At 39.9% G+C, this 15424-nt stretch overlaps 1 protein-coding gene across 1 annotated transcript in view; it reads right to left on the reverse strand.

The window, feature by feature from the left end:
• The window catches only part of dnah2 (dynein, axonemal, heavy chain 2), a 432951-nt gene that overhangs the window by 288275 nt on the left and 129252 nt on the right, over window positions 1–15424 (reverse strand). Inside the window, exons 17-18 of the mRNA XM_060919614.1 lie at window positions 3815–4054; window positions 1819–2007 (exon numbers count right to left, since the gene is read on the reverse strand). Coding sequence (XP_060775597.1) covers window positions 1819–2007; window positions 3815–4054 — 429 coding nt within the window. The remainder of the gene's footprint in view (window positions 1–1818; window positions 2008–3814; window positions 4055–15424) is intronic.

Raw genomic sequence — 15424 nt, forward strand, 5'->3', positions numbered from 1 at the left:
ACACCACCGTGCCGCCTTGTGGAAAAACTGTTAAATATTTTTCGCTGTAGTAGGCTTGCCCAATCACTTGCCTTTTGTTGCTATAATCACGGAAAATGAACAGCATCCAGGCTCTAGCAATCTGCATGTCTCTCTCATGTTACTCCCATGTAAATGTAGGGAAATTATACTGTTTTCTGTTTCTCTCTATCTAGCTTGCACACACCAATTCTCGTTCCATCCTGGTGTATCACATGCTATACGATGAAGATTAGTGGGGGGCATATTTGCAAGTTGCACTGGTGCACCTAGTTATGAAATTTAGTTGCAAATTATGACTAAATGGTTGCAGTCTGTAGGCCCGAAAATGAATATTATAATACACAAATATAGACCGAATTTGGTTTATATTTAACAGTTATTCCACGAAATCGAGTCGTACATGAGCTGATAGCCGATGAGGCACGTAACGCCATGTTGGCTATAAGCCATGTTACAATGAGATTGAGTGGAATAACTGTTTTGTTCTATCCACATTCACTGGATTTTGAGACCAGAGTGTTTTTTTTTTGTAAAATTCGATAAATAAAAACTTTATACAAAACATCCGACAAAATCATTGACCGTAGGCAATTTGTGAAAAATTCTTGAAAAAAGAAAAAGATATGTTCTTAGGCCACACCAATTCAATTAGTCGGTTCTCAGAATCACCGCTTGAAGAAAATGCAAAATGATAAAAAAAAAAAAAATCGAAATCAAACTCCCTCCAACAGAAAAGGTCACGTGACGTGAGGTCACGTGACATCGAAAACCAATCAAATCACCCCTTTCACTTTAAATAAAGACTTGTGGAAGAAACATGCCTGTGGAGGGGAATCCTGCAAAGCCTGTGTTTGTGATTTTTAGGATATTCAGCGAACAGAAGCGTAAAATCTTTGACAGGTGTACTGAAATTCTGTTTACTGGTTTGCCTGTATTCCACCGCTAATTTTACCATCAGAGCATGTTTTTTAATTTTATTTTTATTTCGCCCACTCGCTTCATATTTTTCCTGAAAAAATCCGAGAACCAACTAATTAAACTGGTGTGGCCTTACCATCAAATACTTTTATTCCATATTTTGTTGGGGTTTTTTTGTATTTTTGGGGGTTTTGTTTTCGAGTAGAGTTTTTATTTCGTCCTCGGTTGGTTCAGCAACACGCACCACCATTTTGTTTTTCTCTACTCACGGTATATGAGCCGATAGCTTAGTAGTAGGGTAGCCAATCAGAGCGTGCGATTGCTCATATCCAATGAATGTGGGTAGAATAATTATTAATAGCTACATGTTACTGAATGTTATTCTTTTTTGTGACATGATTGCATATATGCTTCACTTTGATATTTTCCACTTAATGAGACCAACGTAAATCTCATGGCTCACAAACAAATTTTGTAATACAGAATAAACAAGTTATAAGAAATACATTTTGTGGCAAAAAATTAACCTTTTGACGCCGATTGAACTTTGTGAATGACGTCAATTTCGTGATGTGAAATTGACAACTAACAAAATCGATTTCATGGAATAAATGTTGTCTCTGTCTGACTCCGTTACTCCAAATGAGTGGTCATAATGCATTTTAGGGCGCAGAATGAATGACAGGTTACACATGGCACTGCATTAATACAGGCATCTACTATTAAGGTTTTTGTGTAAAATATTACCTGTATTTTTTTTAATGTAATTTTTATGCATTTTCATAGATTTAATGTCATTCAAAAATGTTTCATAAAGATGTCTGTGTATACAATGTGCTTATGTGTGTATTTTTTATGTGTGTAGGTGAGTTTTTGTACCTGAGGAGTATACCCAGGTGTGTCTTGTCTCAAAACCATTTGTACTTTGAATACAGGGTTCGGGGACGTCTTTCTGTCTCCATTGATTGCTTTAGAAAGTGTCTGCAAGGAGGACTTAATGTTCAGACGGAAAGCCTCCTCGACCATACGATCTATCTTCTCCGTGTATGCCACCCACTGTTGCTGCACCTGAAAACATGTACGACACAACACACAAACACATACATCTTACCATCTGCTGGCTGACACATACACATATATCCACACTTACAAGCTGGTGTCAAGCACCTGTTCTTAGTATGCACTAATACACACCTGCATATACAACCCCGATTCCAAAAAAGTTGGGACAAAGTACAAATTGTAAATAAAAACGGAATGCAATAATTTACAAATCTCAAAAACTGATATTGTATTCACAATAGAACATAGACAACATATCAAATGTCGAAAGTGAGACATTTTGAAATTTCATGCCAAATATTGGCTCATTTGAAATTTCATGACAGCAACACATCTCAAAAAAGTTGGGACAGGGGCAATAAGAGGCTGGAAAAGTTAAAGGTACAAAAAAAGGAACAGCTGGAGGACCAAATTGCAACTCATTAGGTCAACTGGCAATAGGTCATTAACATGACTGGGTATAAAAAGAGCATCTTGGAGTGGCAGCGGCTCTCAGAAGTAAAGATGGGAAGAGGATCACCAATCCCCCTAATTCTGCGCTGACAAATAGTGGAGCAATATCAGAAAGGAGTTCGACAGTGTAAAATTGCAAAGAGTTTGAACATATCATCATCTACAGTGCATAATATCATCAAAAGATTCAGAGAATCTGGAAGAATCTCTGTGCGTAAGGGTCAAGGCCGGAAAACCATACTGGGTGCCCGTGATCTTCGGGCCCTTAGACGGCACTGCATCACATACAGGCATGCTTCTGTATTGGAAATCACAAAATGGGCTCAGGAATATTTCCAGAGAACATTATCTGTGAACACAATTCACCGTGCCATCCGCTGTTGCCAGCTAAAACTCTATAGTTCAAAGAAGAAGCCGTATCTAAACATGATCCAAAAGCGCAAACGTCTTCTCTGGGCCAAGGCTCATTTAAAATGGACTGTGGCAAAGTGGAAAACTGTTCTATGGTCAGACGAATCAAAATTTGAAGTTCTTTATGGAAATCAGGGACGCCGTGTCATTCGGACTAAAGAGGAGAAGGACGACCCAAGTTGTTATCAGCGTTCAGTTCAGAAGCCTGCATCTCTGATGGTATGGGGTTGCATTAGTGCGTGTGGCATGGGCAGCTTACACATCTGGAAAGACACCATCACTGCTGAAAGGTATATCCAGGTTCTAGAGCAACATATGCTCCCATCCAGACGACGTCTCTTTCAGGGAAGACCTTGCATTTTCCAACATGGCAATGCCAAACCACATACTGCATCAATTACAGCATCATGGCTGCATAGAAGAAGGGTCCGGGTACTGAACTGGCCAGCCTGCAGTCCAGATCTTTCACCCATAGAAAACATTTGGCGCATCATAAAACGGAAGATACGACAAAAAAGACCTAAGACAGTTGAGCAACTAGAATCCTACATTAGACAAGAATGGGTTAACATTCCTATCCCTAAACTTGAGCAACTTGTCTCCTCAGTCCCCAGACGTTTACAGACTGTTGTAAAGAGAAAAGGGGATGTCTCACAGTGGGAAACATGGCCTTGTCCCAACTTTTTTGAGATGTGTTGTTGTCATGAAATTTAAAATCACCTCATTTTTCTCTTTAAATGATACATTTTCTCAGTTTAAACATTTGATATGTCATCTATGTTCTATTCTGAATAAAATATGGAATTTTGAAACTTCCACATCATTGCATTCCGTTTTTATTTACAATTTGTACTTTGTCCCAACTTTTTTGGAATCGGGGTTGTACATAAATGTGCAAAGTCACCCACGTACGAATACAGCACATCCAGTACCCCCCCACATACAGTACCTTTGGCCCATCGTTGCGAAAGGTCTCGTAGATTCTGTTCATGATGTCGACGATATCTTGGTGTGCAGTTTTGAGTCGACGCAGCTGGCTGTGCTGATGTTCCTGTTGGTAGTTCTCAAACTCCAGAACTTTGTACACTATCTTGCCATCCACATGCACTAGCAACAGCTCACTTATATCACTACAGCGCTGACAGATGGCCAAGTGTGCAGCCTTGTACTCATCTACTAGCAACTGTACCTGCAAACAGGACATACGACAAGAGAAGAGAATTCAGAAAGCAAACAGTGTGAGAAAGAGTAAAAGGGGAGGATATCACATTGTAATTCACTCCAGGATTTTTCCTACAGGATTTATATGCGCTCTTTGTCTGTTTTATTAAACTGAGCGCATTACACAGGAAGCACGTCGTTTTCAACTCCTCATACGCATGCTGCATGCCAAATCAAAGGAGACAGGCCTTATCCTTAAAGCATCTGCTTCCTAATGCTGCAGCTCCTCATGCAAGCAAGTTGTGGAGTGATGGTTTTTCTGAAACACTGTCTAGGGGTTTCTGGGATTTCCTCCTTGAGTCGAGTGTTTCTTATACTGAGACTAATCTCCGTCTCACTCACAGCTTCACATCCAGGCTCCCATATCAGGACTTCATAGCTTTCATAGGATAAAGAATGCAGCAACGAATGAGCTTTGAGGCTTTGATGATGAGAGATGGTATAATGTGTGTGCGTCTACGTGTGCGTTTGAATGCTAGCTTCCAAGCCTCTTCCCCTCCATACCGTGCAGACGTTTGGACACGGTGCTCCTGACTGCACCCCACCAATGACTGATACTGGCTCTGACGTGAACTTGATCTTCCCTCTAATTCCCACTAACACACCAACACACAAAAAGCAATAATACAGTGAGAGAAAAATGGAAAGATGAGGGCGGGGGGGCATAGCAATGGCAGTGTACCAAGGCTGGCTGGTTCTCATTGTGGATGCTGAGGTTTTCCATGCTGAGCGGTGCCCGAGTGGCATTTATTACATAAGATGAGGCATTCATGTCAATGCCTCTGTGTGTATTTACCACATCACTGCAGGCCACTGCCAGTTCATAATATATCACAACTTAATATAGAGGCTGCATAATAAAGTGCCAACCACTGCATACATTTATCACCTGTTAACACACGCTACCAGTCAAAAGTTTGAACACAACCACTTTTTTTTTCTTCTATTTTTGAATAATAATGAAGACATTAAGAGTGGTAAATGTATTAATGTATGGAATTATGCAATGACCAAGAGAAGTGATAAACATTCGGTTCCCAAGTTGGCCTCGCACGTGTTTGCTGCTTCTCCTACATTCGAAATGAATTTAGTCAGTCATTCTCAGTAACCGTTCTATCCTGGTCAGAGTCCTGGGTGGGATGCCAGTCCGCAACATGACACCATGCACACGCATTCACACCTGCAAATGTGCAAGAGCAGAGGTGGACAAAGTACCCAACTTCATTACTGAAGTCAAAGTACAGATCCCACCGGTCGAATGTTACTCCGATACAAGTGAAAGTTGTCCAGTCAAATGTTTACTTCAGTTAAAGTACTTGCTTTTAAAAATACTTAACTATTAAAAGGACATTTTCTGTCAATGCATCGTTGTATTATTGCCACAACGCTTACAAAACCGAACGCCTCTGAAACAACTGACTGGATTTACAAAATGAACGCATGCTGTGCCATCATGGTGGTTTAACGTTCAAGTGCATATCCTGGACCAATTTCGTTTATAGATCTCTGTATAAAAAAAACAACCAGACACAAGAACAGTTTCTTCCCTCAGGCTGTCTCTGTGATGAACAGCTAAAATACAGATTCGCATATCAGTAATATCACTTGCAAAATATCTGCACACTCATTCTGTCCTCACTGTTACTTATCTCATCTCATCTCATTATCTCTAGCTGCTTTATCCTGTTCTACAGGGTCGCAGGCAAGCTGGAGCCTATCCCAGCTGACTACGGGCGAAAGGCGGGGTACACCCTGGACAAGTCGCCAGGTCATCACAGGGCTGACACATAGACACAGACAACCATTCACACTCACATTCACACCTACGGTCAATTTAGAGTCACCAGTTAACCTAACCTGCATGTCTTTGGACTGTGGGGGAAACCGGAGCACCCGGAGGAAACCCACGCGGACACGGGGAGAACATGCAAACTCCACACAGAAAGGCCCTCACCAGCCCCGGGGCTCGAACCCAGGACCTTCTTGCTGTGAGGCGACAGCGCTAACCACTACACCACCATGCCGCTCACTGTTACTTATATTTATACTTATTTAAATTTACTATTTCATCTTTGCACTATGCACCATATTGCACCAAAAGGGAAAATCCTTTCTGTGATGAACAGCTAAAATCCAGATTCATATATCAATAATATCACTTGTAAAATATCTGCACACTCATACCGTCATTCTGTGCACACTGTATACTTTATATTTATTTAACTATTCCATACTTGACTTACCTGGATTACTTTGCACTATGCACCTATTTTTGTTGTTGTTGTTTGCTTGTTTGTTTGTTTGTTTTTGTGTCTACGCTTTTTTTAAAAATCTGTTTTGTACTATGAGAGCTAAGTGAACCGGAGTCAAATTCCTCGTGTGTGTCCACATACCTGGCAATTAAAGTGTTTCTGATTCTGTTTTTTTTTTAAATATGAAAGTATGTCCCTTTACACACTCATCCTGAAGGGTAATTTTGCACAAGTCCATCTGTCTCCAGCAGAAAAAAATAAAATAACAAAACGCATCTGGAAAAATCCCAAGGGAGTCTGGAGCCAGATTCGTGACGTCACCTGCGGATCCACCAGCAGGCTGCGAGAGCTTTGCACGGTTTCAGTGCACAGCCTGTGTACACCAAGTTTAGCAGCCAGTGATTTTGCATTGAAATATGGAATTTTCAGCTTCAGCTTCTAAACCCATGGATTCATGTATCAATGCTCATCTATCTATCATATTTTTTCTAATTACTATTATGTATTAATGTATTTCTTCATTTAGAAGAGTACTGGCTACTGTAGGAGAAATATTTCGTAAGCTACACACATGAAATCGGCTAAGCAGGGTTGTAAATACATTTAATGTGTTTGACAGGTCCCAAGATCTCAAGCCCTGACACGCATATCCCTTGATACATGTGAAGTAAGTGTATTATCGCCCAGCGCTTTCGTGTTGTTTACTTTTGTGTGTGTCAATAAATAACATTATTCGTGTACCACACAAACACAGGAACACCTAATTTAGAGTATAATCTCTCTTATTTCTTACCCTGGCAACAGTCAACTTGTGAATCAACGATTTTCTTGGTCTTTTTCTCGGCTCTGCTTTGATCCTCGGCTTCCGGGTGCCTCGCACGAAGCGCTCCCATTTCTCTCTCATTGTCCGGTCTTTTGGGAAACGATGAGTACTAATCCCATCAAGATTGGTGCTGCTACAGCCTCCTACGATACATCTGTTAACCATTTTAATAATTATGCGATAACGTTGAAGAAATTTGCAGAAAACCACCAGGTCGTTTTCTCATAAACAAACCAGCGCTGACGTAGGATTCAGAGGGAGGCGTCCCGCACGCGGCGTCATGAAAATCAATGTTTGCCGGGAACTCCAAAAGCCAAGTTTTTTCAGAGGCGGACCGATTCGCCTCAAATGGCTTGATTTCAACTGAATTTTTCTGGTATTGCGCAAGGGAGAAAAATTGCACAAAATGTGACAGATATTTGACCAAAGTTTAATATAAAATAGGAGAATTACATTGATCTCGCTCCTAAATTTACCCGTGATATGCACTTTAAGCTAGCTAGTCAGTGAAGCTCCACCTGATGCTAGCAAAATCTTTTCAAACTCAAAATCATATTGTGTAGCTAACGTTACTAGAAAAGAAACATTTCTACATTTTCTTTATTTGGCAAGATTATGCTAAAACATATTTCTGAAAGCGGGCGGCACGGTGGTGTAGTGGTTAGCGCTGTCGCCTCACAGCAAGAAGGTCCTGGGTTCGAGCCCTGTGGCCGGCGAGGGCCTTTCTGTGCGGAGTTTGCATGTTGTCCGCGTGGGTTTCCTCCGGGTGCTCCGGTTTCTCCCACAGTCCAAAGACATGCAGGTTAGGTTAACTGGTGACTCTAAATTGAGCGTAGGTGTGAATGTGAGTGTGAATGGTTGTCTGTGTCTATTGCCGCTTTTCCACTACAAACGCGGCTGAGCCGTGCCGAGTCGAGCTGAGCGGGGCTGTTGGAGTTGCATTTCGACTACAACCGCGCTGAACCGTGCTGGCTGGAAGTGGGTGGACACATTGGGTGGAGTTAGCGAAAGTGGGTGGACGTCACGTGATGTCGTTAAGCAGCGCAAACAGTGACATCAGTGACAGTGGCGGAACAAGTCAGAGCCGGGCCGGGGGCGGGGCAAATGACCGGGCCCTTTATTAAAGCTTATCATAACATCATTTTAGGCTACAAAATGTCCGCAACTGCGGTGTTTACCAATTTCAACACTACCGGGTGCAACTATGTTATTTAGTACATCAAGTCCTTCAAACGAACATGTAACTCAGAAACAAAAAACATTAGGATACTGTACATGGCTCATAATAAAACATCAATAGCCTATACTGCGCACATTATTTGAAGGGCATACGAATGAGCGCTCAGAGGTTGCAACGGTGACAGGAAGAGTCAGAAATAAAAGGAGGGCGGTGCAAACCTCACTGAATGCACTGTGTTTACCAATTTCAGCACTACGGGGTGCAACTATGTTATTTTGTACATTAAGTCCTTCAAATGAACATGTAACTCAGAAACAAAAAAACATTAGGCGACATACTGTACATGGCTCATAATAAAACATCAATAGCCTACTGCGCGCATTATTTGAAGGGCATACGACGAGCCTTGCGCTCCGCGAACTCGTCCACGATGCTCTGTATGTCACTGATTCAGTGATCTTTTAAGCGGTAGTCTCACGACCCGAATAGTAAACAATAAACATGGAGGACATGGAGTCGTTAGTGTTGCTGGTCTTGGTGCTGTGGCTTGTTGTCACCGACAACGCCAACAGATACTGGCAAGAGCGTATAGATGAGGCGAGGCGCATAAGGCTTCAGAAATTCTCGTAATTCGTAATTATTCTCCTTCCGGGTTTACGGTGTTTACAGATCCCAGCGCGCTCGCGGGGCGTGTGTGGGCATGTGAGGACACTCCTCCTCACCAATCAGTGCACAGGGGAGTGTCTGCTCACGCCCCCAGCCTCAGTCGGCACGGTTTGGCTCGCTTCAGCCCCACTCCAAAACGGTGCAAGTTTTAGGGGCTAAGCAGGGCTGAAACGAGCTGAGTCGTGCTGGTTTTTGGTAGTCGAAACGCGAGCCGTGTCGGGCTGAAGTGAGCTGAAGCGAGCTGAAGTGAGCTGAAAAAGGGTAGTGGAAAAGGGCCATATGTGTCAGCCCTGTGATGACCTGGCGACTTGTCCAGGGTGTACCCCGCCTTTCACCCGTAGTCAGCTGGGATAGGCTCCAGCTTGCCTGCGACCCTGTAGAACAGGATAAAGCGGCTACAGATAATGAGATGAGATGAGATATTTCTGAAAGCACTTCCCTGGTGAAAAATAAATGTGCTAAGTGTACTAAAATTTAGCACACTTTTGTGTACTTGAAGCCACACTAATCATCAATATACTTCAAGTGTGTTTATGATTAGTTAACCTGAGGCATGCTTTTTGGAACAACTAATTTTGTACCAAATATATTTTAATTGTAATTAAATTGTAGAAAAGTGCAACTTGAAGTGTATTTAGTGTACTTTTATGTGCTAAAGTGGAACAACTTAAAGTATATTTTGTATACTTTAAGTATATGACTTTATATGTACTAATATATGCTTAATTAGTACTTTGTATTATAAGTACCTTAAAAATTAGTACACTTTAGAAATTACACATAACTTTCACTTAAAGTATATTTTAGTATAATATATTTCTATAAAGTGTAATATAGTATAATTATTTTAAAGTGTGTTAAAAGTGTTAGCGTGAAAGCGTGATGTTAGTATACTTTTTATATATTTACAAAACGTACAATTTGTGTAAGTACATTTTCAATATACTATTGAAAATATGAATATACTTTAAATACAATAAAGTACATTTTTTTTTCGCCAGGGTTCAGATAAGTTAACGCTATTCATGTTAGTGTAACTCCGTTTTTACATGCTAACTAACAGTGTCCGAGTTAATTAGCTATGTGTTAACGTTAGCTGTGAACAAGGCGATGGAAACTTGGCGGCCAAATCCATAGAAAGTCATTTGACTAACCAGACTGCACAGCTATTGCAACGTTACCGCTAGCTCTAAAAGCACAGACAACTTCATTACGAGCTTTCTCTTGGAATAAAACGTTTTTATACCTCAATTTGCTTCTGCAGGTCGGATGGCGAGTTTTTGAATGCTGTAATGTGGTTTGTTTTCGGCAAACAAAGCAAACATTTAAAATGAAATGAAGCTTTAATTCTTTCAGAAAACTGAAACATGGGTTCTAGGTAAAGCCATGAGTGCGTGTGCATTCTCCAGAAGAACCGCCTCCTTCCATTCTGCCATCAACCAATTGTGTTAAATAACGCTGTTGAGAAATCATTGATCTTGATTTTATACAGTCTATAGACGTGACATGACCCTTGAGATGACTGACAGACTGTCTCAGTGTCACCTGTGAAAAAACCCAATCACGTTTTAGAAAAGAAAAGAAAAACATCCACTTTCAAAGCTGCTTCATAGTAACGAGTAACGAGGACCTTGATAGAAATGTAGTGGAGTGAAAAGTACGATATTTGTCTTTCAAATGTAGTGAAGTTAAAGTCATAAGTTTCCAAAAATAATACTCAAGTAAAGTACAGATACTCAAAAAGTGTACTTAAGTACAGTACTCAAGTAAATGTACTTCGTTACTGTCCACCTCTGTGCAGTAGTATAGCCAATCCACCTACGTGCATGTTTTTGAGAGGTACGGTAGGAGGAAGCTAGGGAACCTGGAGGAAACCCACATGGACATGAGTAATATTGATTAATAAACCACAAATAATATCCAAAAAACCCCCCCAAAAAACAGACAAACTGAAATATGAAAAGCAAGTATACATTTTCAGTAAGTACGAAAATGTTGCTGAAATGAAATATTCAGTTACAAATACAGTGCCCATCACTATTATTGGCACCCCTTGTAAAGATCAGTAAAAAAAGGATGAGAAAAAAAAATCCATCTTTTTGGTGAAGTCGCGTCATCTCACACTGAAAAAAAGAGGAAAATTCAACCTTTAATGGAAATAGATTTATTCAGAGAAAAACAAACCCCTCATCAAGAAATAATTATTTTCAACAAAAATGCATGTCCCACTATTATTGGCATCCCTGGAAATGATACTGAACACAATGTAACTGAAGCATGTTTCCCGTTTACATTGTACAGTATTTTTGAGTTGATTGGCATCTGTAGGAACTTTCAAGCTGTAATTCATGACTTCCTGATTAACTGGGGAACAAATATGAGGTGACACAGAGGTTCAATTCACATGCCCTGTGTCCGAAATCACTCACTCATTCACTACTCCCTACTCCCTATATAGGAAATTACTATACAGAGGACTATATACAGTGGTGCTTGAAAGTTTGTGAACCCTTTAGAATTTTCTATATTTCTGCATAAATATGACCGAAAACATCATCAGATTTCCACACAAGTCCTAAAAGTAGATAAAGAAAACCCAGTTAAACAAATGAGACAAAAATATTATACTTGGTCATTTATTTATTGAGGAAAATGATCCAATATTACATATCTGTGAGTGGCAAAAGTATGTGAACCTCTAGGATTAGCAGTTAATTTGAAGGTGAAATTAAAGTCAGGTGTTTTTCAATCAGTGGGATGACAATCAGGTGTGAGTGGGCACCCTGTTTTATTTAAAGAACAGGGATCTATCAAAGTCTGATCTTCACAACACATGTTTGTGGAAGTGTATCATGGCACGAACAAAGGAGATTTCTGAGGACCTCAGAAAAAGCGTTGTTGATGCTCATCAGGCTGGAAAAGGTTACAAAACCATCTCTAAAGAGTTTGGACTCCACCAATCCACAGTCAGACACATTATGAACAAATGGAGGAAATTCAAGACCATTGTTACCCTCCCCAGGAGTGGTCGACCAACAAAGATCACTCCAAGAGCAAGGCGTGTAATAGTCGGCGAGGTCACAAAAGACCCCAGGGTAACTTCTAAGCAACTGAAGGCCTCTCTCACATTGGCTAATGTTAATGTTCATGAGTCCACCATCAGGAGAACACTGAACAACAATGGTGTGCATGGCAGGGTTGCAAGGAGAAAGTCACTGCTCTCCAAAAAGAACATTGCTGCTCGTCTGCAGTTTGCTAAAGATCACGTGGACAAGCCAGAAGGCTATTGAAAATGTTTTGTGGACGGATGAGACCAAAATAGAACTTTTTGGTTTAAATGAGAAGCGTTATGTTTGGAGAAAGGAAAAACACTGCATTCCAGCAAAAGAACCTTATCCCATCTGTGAAACATGGTGGTGGTAGTATCATGGTTTGGGCCTGTTTTGCTGCATCTGGGCCAGGACGGCTTGCCATCATTGATGGAACAATGAATTCTGAATTATAGCAGCGAATTCCAAAGGAAAATGTCAGGACATCTGTCCATGAACTGAATCTCAAGAGAAGGTGGGTCATGCAGCAAGACAACGACCCTAAGCACACAAGTCGTTCTACCAAAGAATGGTTAAAGAAGAATAAAGTTAATGTTTTGGAATGGCCAAGTCAAAGTCCTGACCTTAATCCAATCAAAATATTGTGGAAGGACCTGAAGCGAGCAGTTCATGTGAGGAAACCCACCAACATCCCAGAGTTGAAGCTGTTCTGTACGGAGGAATGGGCTAAAATTCCTCCAAGCCGGTGTGCAGGACTGATCAACAGTTACCGCAAACGTTTAGTTGCAGTTATTGCTGCACAAGGGGGTCACACCAGATACTGAAAGCAAAGGTTCACATACTTTTGCCACTCACAGATATGTAATATTGGATCATTTTCCTCAATAAATAAATGACCAAGTATAATATTTTTGCCTCATTTGTTTGACTGGGTTCTCTTTATCTACTTTTAGGACTTGTGTGAAAATCTGATGATGTTTTCGGTCATATTTATGCAGAAATATAGAAAATTCTAAAGGGTTCATAAACTTTCAAGCACCACTGTAGTGAGCTCATTGGTAAAATGAAAAAAAAAAATGCTTTCGGACACTGGTCTGTCACGCTGGTATTTACGTCATTACTGTTGCACAATTAAAACGTGCCAGATCAGTCGGCTGGTGGGTTTTCAAAATAATAAATACATGCATGTATTTTTGTGATGCATCCATGTTATACTGAGCATATTTCCCACATTAATACATACAAAGTACTTTGTGTCTGCTGCATCTTTCAGTTCTTTTAAATCGAGGCTGAATACTTTCTTCTTTGCCGCTGCCTTTTATTAAATCAAATTTGAGACTTTCAATTTGATTTCTTTCAGCGTGACTACAATGCATGATGGGATATATTGCTTTGGTGAATGACCATCGGTTGTACACTACTCTTCACGATGCATTGTGGGATAATGAATGAATGAATGAATGAATGGTTTATTTCGAAATTCATATTTACACATACATATATCTGAACATAAAATTTACAAAACGCGATTCCGAGGTGACCCCCAAAGACTAATAGTCTGTCAGCCAAATTAACTATATACATCCAATAGTATTATTTACATTTGTGTGGCTGGAGGACACCCTATTAAAAATAAAAAAGAGAAGAGAGAAGAAAAAAAAAGTCATGAGAAATGAGAAAAAAGACAAAAATAGTAAAATTAATAAAAAAAAATGAAATGTACAGAAATAATCAAAACTCAAGATATGTTAGTATATTGTACCATATAGGACAAATCGAGAGGAAAAATTTAAAGAAAAAAAAAGTTAACAACAAAATTACATAAATATACTCGTACCATGACTGTATTATTGTCCATTAAAACGTTTAGGTGGGGAAGAACAGTAAGTAGTGACTAATATTTTTCGCATAAGTGATATTTAGCCCTAGAATTAAAAGATTTAATGGATTTGGCGTCTTTGAGATTTACAGGTAGTTTTGACCAGAGTTCAGGGACAAGGTGAAGGAAGCTGTCGTGGACGGTACTTGTTTTATATGGGTTTATATGGATATCTTGTCGGTGACGTGTATCATAAGGGTGAATGTCATGGTTAAAATTGAATTTTCGACACAGAGGGAGCAGTAATTTATGACAACTAAAAAGAAAGCCGAATTTTGCAAGTTGAAGTTTAAACTGGTCTTCTAATTTTAATATACGCTGTTCTTTAAATAGTGGAGAGGATGCTTCATTATATCTGGAGTTGGTTATTATTATACTTGGAGTGCACTATATAGGGTGTAAATAATCCTCACTAAGGTTTCGAACAGCACTACAAAATGGAGTCCTCACTATATAGTGCCCTATATAGTGAGTAGGGAGTAATTTCAGACACAGGGTTAGTCATCCATCAACATGCGAAAGATAAGAGAACACACAAACCAAATGAAGAAGTGTGTTCACCTTCATCAGTCAGGGAATGGTTATAAAAAAAATAGTATAAATACGCAGGTGATTACAGAAAATTGCAGGCGCTGATTGGTCAAGAAATTCTGACTATTTCTCGATAATCACCTCAAGTGACTCGGCAAAACAGCGGCCCATCACTTCGTCACCGTAAGTGAGGAAGGATTACAAGTGATGAAAGAAAATGCTGTTCCAAAAAGCACTAAAGACGCTATGAAGTTTGTTCTAAAACTATTCAAAGGTCAGGTGGAATTGTGAGTTATTTTATCTATTTCAAAACAAATTATTTGATGTGAGTCGGTATAGATAAGTGAAACAAGTCTGCACCATGTGTTTATTATAATTGCACGCTGCTTTTGAAGTTTGAAATAAATTATTTTTTAATATGATTTTTTGCATTTTTCAAAACAATCACCTGTGTATTTATACTAAGGCAATGATCTGCCCCGGGCTCAGTGAATATCGGTGAATAATAAACAAGACGAAGTCGAGGTTATTATTCACCAATATTCACTTCGCCTTTGGTGAAAATTTGTTAAAATGCTCATTTCTACTGTTAGGGAAACAATAAAGTGGACACCAACTGGAACTGTTACAAACTATCCTGGAAGAGAACCCAAGTTTATTTTGCCCCATGTACAGTGAACAGGATGGTAAGAGAGGCAAAAAATCCCCAAGGATCACTGTTGGTGAATTACAAGAAAAAGTAAAATCTTGGGGTTTCCAAGTCTCCAAAACCACCATCAGATGCCACCTCCATGCCAACAGATTATTTGGAAGGTCAGCCAGAAAAAAAAAAAGAAGCGCCTTTGCTGTCAGTTCACCAAAAACATAAGCACCTGGAGTTTGCGAAACAATAAAACAACTTTGGCTGGAACAAAAATGGTGCTTTTTGGCAATAAACACTCAAAGTGAGTTTGGTGT

The sequence above is a fragment of the Neoarius graeffei genome, chromosome 1 (assembly GCF_027579695.1).
Source record: "Neoarius graeffei isolate fNeoGra1 chromosome 1, fNeoGra1.pri, whole genome shotgun sequence".
Classification (NCBI taxonomy): Eukaryota; Metazoa; Chordata; class Actinopteri; order Siluriformes; family Ariidae; genus Neoarius; species Neoarius graeffei.